This window comes from Galeopterus variegatus, unplaced genomic scaffold (assembly GCF_000696425.1).
Source record: "Galeopterus variegatus unplaced genomic scaffold, G_variegatus-3.0.2 Scaffold376, whole genome shotgun sequence".
Lineage (NCBI taxonomy): Eukaryota > Metazoa > Chordata > Mammalia > Dermoptera > Cynocephalidae > Galeopterus > Galeopterus variegatus.
Window position 1 is genome coordinate 313027 of NW_007726487.1, and position 6000 is coordinate 319026.

At 38.3% G+C, this 6000-nt stretch overlaps 1 protein-coding gene across 3 annotated transcripts in view; it reads right to left on the reverse strand.

Annotated features, from left to right (window-relative positions):
* The window catches only part of VPRBP (Vpr (HIV-1) binding protein), a 76134-nt gene that overhangs the window by 62895 nt on the left and 7239 nt on the right, over window positions 1–6000 (reverse strand). For all 3 annotated transcript variants that reach the window (XM_008568122.1, XM_008568121.1, XM_008568124.1), the window contains exon 2: window positions 1525–1642. In XM_008568122.1, the coding sequence (XP_008566344.1) occupies window positions 1525–1634 (110 nt within the window). In that variant the 5' untranslated portion in view covers window positions 1635–1642. The remainder of the gene's footprint in view (window positions 1–1524; window positions 1643–6000) is intronic.

Consider the following 6000-nt stretch of genomic DNA (forward strand, 5'->3'; position numbering starts at 1 on the left):
ATGTTAAAGATCCTCATGTTCCAGTGACCTTCTCCTTAGAAAAACTCATGCACATCCATCCCGAGCTCTTACTTTTCATTTTCTCTCCTCAACACATTCATTCAATAAAATTATGTACCACACAGTTACTATGTACCAGGAAGTGCACAAGTCATTGTTTGTGGAGATACCAATAAAAAGACATAGTCCTGCCTTCAAGAAGCTTACAACTTAGTGAGGAGAAACATGCAAAAAAACAATCATAGTGCAATGTGGTAAGAGTTATTATGGGGGGATTTTATAATAATATACGAATGATAGGAGTATTTAAATAAATAAATAAAGGGGATGCCCAAACCGACCTAGGGAAGTCAAAGTCAGGGACAATTTTACAGACATAATTCTTGAACCACCTCTTACAAGGAAGTTTGCCAAGCAGACATACCAACAAAAGGCATTTCAGGCCAAAAACAAAAGTGTAAAGGCACACAAACTTTAGAAAATATGGTACTATTCCTTACAGAAGATTACTAATACTATGAGGCAGAAAAAAAGGTAGGAACCAAATTGTAAATGGCCTCATAGGCTACACTAAAAAGTTTACATTTTATTTTGTAGAAAAAAGTGAGCCAGAGAAGAATTATGAGCAGAGATATAACAATCAGATTTGTGTATGATAAAGATGAATAAAAGGATGTGTTAGAAGAAGGTAAACTGGAGACAGGGTGATAAGGCACACACACTGCCTAATGTGTCAGTCAAGCCATGATCAATGCCTAATGAAGGTAGTAGTAGTGGTGATAGAAAAGAGGGAAAAGGGGGAAGTAGAAATCCCCAGGACTTGGTGACTGAGATTGTGTTTGTAGAGAAATACACTGGAGAAAATGTTTTTAAGTTTAAAACCAACTAGTTTTAACCATTTAGTTTAAAATCAAGGCAGGGAGTACAAAAAGCATAAGTTGTAGAGGAGAAGGGAGATGGAGGGGGAGATGGAGGTGGAGATGAGGATGATGAGCTCTATTTTGGACATGGTATGTTTCAGGTATCTGTAGAAGAGCCATGTAAAGATATACACACCAAGGTAAGCTGAGAAATGAGGCTGAAATTTTTAAAAAGAAGGGTCTGAGGTAGAAATAAAGATTTGAAAGTTAACGTAGGATAATTGTTGAAATCATGAACAGGGATGAAACTATCTAAGTAGAATATTTAGAGTAAATAAAGAAGTGACTACAAACATAAACCTGGGGTTAAGAGACATGCAGGGGAAGAACCTACAAAGAAGAATGAGGACAAAGTATCTGAGAGGAAAGGTAAAAAAATTAAAGAACTTCAAAAAGCAGGGAGATAAAGATGAGTTCTAAGAGAAGAAAATAGATTTAGAATTCACAGTAAAGGTGAAAATTTTCCTACACTATTTTCCATACCAATTTTTGCTTTTTTGCTTAGTTTTTTGTGTGTATGAAAAAAACTAGTATATAAGTTGTGTGTGTGTGTTTTTTATAAATTAGTTTAACAACGATAACAAAAAACCTTAATTATTCATACCTGGTGAGGATAGGTACCATGTCCTGCCCACTGCCATGTTCCTTTTCCCACTGCTCCAGCAGGGTAGTGAGCTCAGCTTTGGAGTCCACATGTACCACTACTGTAGTCATGGCTTGGCCTAAGGAAGCAAAAACAAAAAACCCCACAATAATTGAACACAGGCAAATAAATCTGACATACTTCCTACAAATGGAAAAGCAAGGAGAGTGTAGAAAAGGAATGATCAAACAAAGGAAATAATTAAAAAGCAAGGGAGGGAAATTTAACCCTTGGACCCTTCAGATAATTTTATTTGTGGTACAGTGAGAAACCCTGGCTACTCGTCGAGCCTAGACCTAGATACTAATTGAGTCAGGATGAACAAGTCCTTTCACTTTTCTCAGCCTCAGTTTCCTCAACTATCAAATGAGGCAGGGAGTTGGCTCAAAATGGTGATTATTAACTTTTCTAGGAAGGTCTTTGACAACTAGACAAAAGCTATGGTCCCTTTCTCTAATCAAAAATGCATTTACCTGGGCCAATCCCGTGGCGCACTCGGGAGAGTAGTGACACTCCTGCCGCGGGTTCGGATCCTATATAGGACTGGCCGGTGTGCTCACTGGCTGAGCGCGGTGTGGGCGACACCACACCAAGGGTAGGGATCCCCTTACTGGTCACGAAAAAAAAAAAAAAAAAAAAAAAAAAAAAAGCATTTACCTAAGGTTGGCTAGTTAGCTCACTTGAGACAGTGTGATGCTGATAACACCAAGGTCAAGAGTTCAAATTCCATACCAGCCAGCTGCCAAAAAAAAAAACCCACAAACAAAAAGCATATACCTAATACCTATATAGGATACATACAATAATCCCAGCTCTAGATCTCTGACGTCCAAAACTTTGAGGTTACCTTTTCTTAAATACAAAATGTGGCAAACACTACTCCCCAAAATCTTTTGTTCTTGTTAGTCTATAGGGGAAAGGTCTATGAAAAATAAATGGCATATTTCTGTTAATTCTTAACAAAAAGCCAAGAAGTGAAGCAGACATCATCACCAACATAAAAGTTGAGAAGAAATACTATAAACCCATTTGGCCTTCAGGCTTCCTAACCTCCCTCACAGCTGATTTCCTAGAAGGAGGATAAAAGCCTGGAAGAATGGTAGAAAAGGTTGCTGGGAAGAGTGGTCCGACCAGGGATACAGAAGGACAGGAGCTGAGACAGGCTTTGGAAGAACCAAATAAGGCACACATGGTTTTTAAGGGGCTCTAAAAGAGATAAATGAGGGCCGGCCCGTGGCTCACTCGGGAGAGTGTGGTGCTGATAACACCAAGGCCCCGGGTTCGGATCCCATATAGGGATGGCCGGTTCGCTCACTGGCTGAGCGTGGTGCTGATAAAACCAAGTCAAAGGTTAAGATCCCCTTACCGGTCATCTTTAAAAAAAATAAAATAAAATAAATAAATAAATAAAAGAGATAAATGAGACCCAAATGTTCAAATGGTTTAGAGGATCAACTTCTTTGCTAAAGTAGCCTTAGGACTGAAAAGTAAAATCCTGCCATGCAAAGTATGTATTTTCACAGAAATAGGTACCATTCTACAAAAACAATTTCATACCAGAAACAGATTACCAGCTGAGCCAGGATTATTGTTAACTCTTCTAAAGCTATCTACCATAAGACCAAAAGAAATATACGTAAAGAAGATACTACCAACTCTCTAAAATACAAACATTTGTGTTTTAATAAAGCAAAGACAATTCCAGTAGATACTGATTCATGTCACCTGGCCCACCCATACCTCCAAAGGAAAATATCCACCCCCACCACCACCCCAAAAAGACAAAATCAAAGGCTGCTTTTCTGCAGAAAATAATCCATATTTTCAGACTTTCTAACTAAAGTCACAAAAAGGATATGCTGCAGATGTGACAGACTAATATAAACTTCTGATCTTACCTTGAGAAAACCCAGGTTGCATTTTTGACCGCTATCTACGAACCATATATTCACTTTTTTAAATAAACTTTTTATTTGAAATAATTTTAGATTTACAGAAAAGTTGCAAAGATAGTACAGAGAGTTCCCATATACCTCTCACCCAGTTTAGCTTTCCCTAATTTTACCGTCTTACAGTGGTACAGCGTCAAAATTAAGAAACCAACATTGGTACATTATTATTAACTAAACTCCAGACTTGATTCAGATTTCTCCAGTTTTTCCAATCATGTCCTTTCTCTGTTCCATGATCTCATTTAGAATACTTCATTGCAATTAGCTGTCAGGTCTCCCTAGAGTCCTCTGATCTATGACAGTTTTGGGGTTTTCCTATGTTTTTCATGATCTTGACGATGTTGAAAAATAATAGCCAGACAGGTGGAATGGAGCAATAATTTAACCAATTTGTTTTCAACAGTAAAACTTTATGCTAAAGTAAAGGATCTAGAGACTGGGCAAAATAGTAACATATGCTAACAGCAAAATCAATCTCTTAAAACTTGTCTTGTAAGTATGAGAAAGATAGCTTTATTGGCTAATTCTACCACTCATTGAAAGAAGAATTAATACCAATCCTTCTCAAATTCTTCCCAAAAATGGAAGAGCTAGACTGTTAGCTCAATTGGTTAGTGTGGTACTGATAACACTGAGGTCCAAGGTTTCATCCCTGTACCAGCCAGCCACCAGCCAGCCGCCAGAAAAAGGAAAAAAAAAAAAAAAAAAGGAAGAGGAGAGACACCACTTCCTAACTCATTCCATGAAGCCAGCATTACCCTGATACCAAAGCCAGATAAAAACATCACAAGAAAAGAAAGCTACAGACCAATATCCTTTTTGTTTTGTTTTGATGGCTGGCCAGTCCAGGGACTGAACCCCAGACCTTGGTGGTGTTAGCGCCAGGCTCTAACCAACTGAGCTAACTGGCCAGCTCTGATCAATATCCTTTTATGAATGTAGATGCAAAATCCTCAACAAAAATATTAGCAAAGTGAATCCAGCAGCATATTAAGAAGATTATACATCATGACCAAGTGGAATTTATCCCAGGATTGCAAGAGCAGTTCAACATATGAAAATAAATCAATGTAATACACCACATTAATAGAATGAAGGGGAAAAAACACATCATCATCTGATTGATGCAGAAAAGACATTTGATAAAATCCAGCACCCTTTTGTGGAAAAAACACTCGATAAACTAGGAACAAAAAAGAACTTCCACAACATGGTAAAGGGCATCATGAAAAACCCACAAATAATATTATACTCGATGGTGAAAGACTGAAAACCTTTCCCCTAAAATCAGAAACAAGACAAGTATGCCTGTTTTTGCCACTTTTATTAAACACTGTACTAGAGTTCTAGCCAGAGCAATATAGGCTAGAAAAAGAAATAAAATGCATCCAAGTTGGAAAGGAAGAAATAATTATCTTTATTCAGAGATGACATAACTCTCTATATAGAAAACCCTAAAGAATCCCCATAAAAACTATTAGAGCTAATAAATTAGCAAAGTTGCAGGGTACAGAGCAACACACAAAAACCAGCTGCATTGCTATACACTAGCAATGAACAATCCAAATATGAAATTAAGAAAAGTTTCATGTACAATATCAACCAAAAGGAATATAATATTTAGAAATAAATTTAACCAAAAAGATACAAGATTTATACACTGAAAATTACAAAACATTGCTGGAGTAATTAAAGATGACCTAAATAAACGGAAAGACATCCTGTGCTCATAGATTATAAGACTTAATAAGATAGCAATACTCTCCAAATTGGTCTATAAATTCCATGCAATCCCTATCAAAATCTCAATGACCACTTTTGCAGAAATGGAAACACCAATTCTAAAATTCACATGTATTTGCAAGGGACCCCGAATAGCCAACAATCCTGAAAAATAACAAAGTTGGAGTACTCATAATTTCAAAATTTACTACAGAGCTAAAGTAATCAAAACAGTATGGTACAGGCATAAGGATCAACATACAGACAAATATGTAAAACAGAATTGAGAGCCCAGAAATAAACCCTCACATTTATGGTCAATCAGTTTTCAACAACAGTGCCAAGATCATTCAATAGGGGAAAAACAGTCTTTTCAAAAAGTGATTCTGGGCTGGCCCGTGGCTCACTCGGGAGAGTGCGGTGCTGATAACACCAAGGCCACGGGTTTGGGTCCCATATAGGGACGGCTGGTTCGCTCACTGGGTGAGCGTGGTGCTGACAACACCAAGCCAAGGGTTAAGATCCCCTTAACGGTCATCTTTTAAAAAAAAAAAAAGTGATTCTAAGACATTGGATATCCTCATGCAAAGAATGAAGTTGGGGGGCTGGCCCGGTGGCGCACTGCTATAGTGCGCCGCTTGAGAAGTGCGGCGGCGCTCCCGCCGAGGGTTCGGATCCCACATACAGACCGGTTCCCGCTCACTGGCTGAGCGAGGCACGGGAGCAACACTGAGGGTTGCGATCCCGTTGCCGGTCTCGGTCC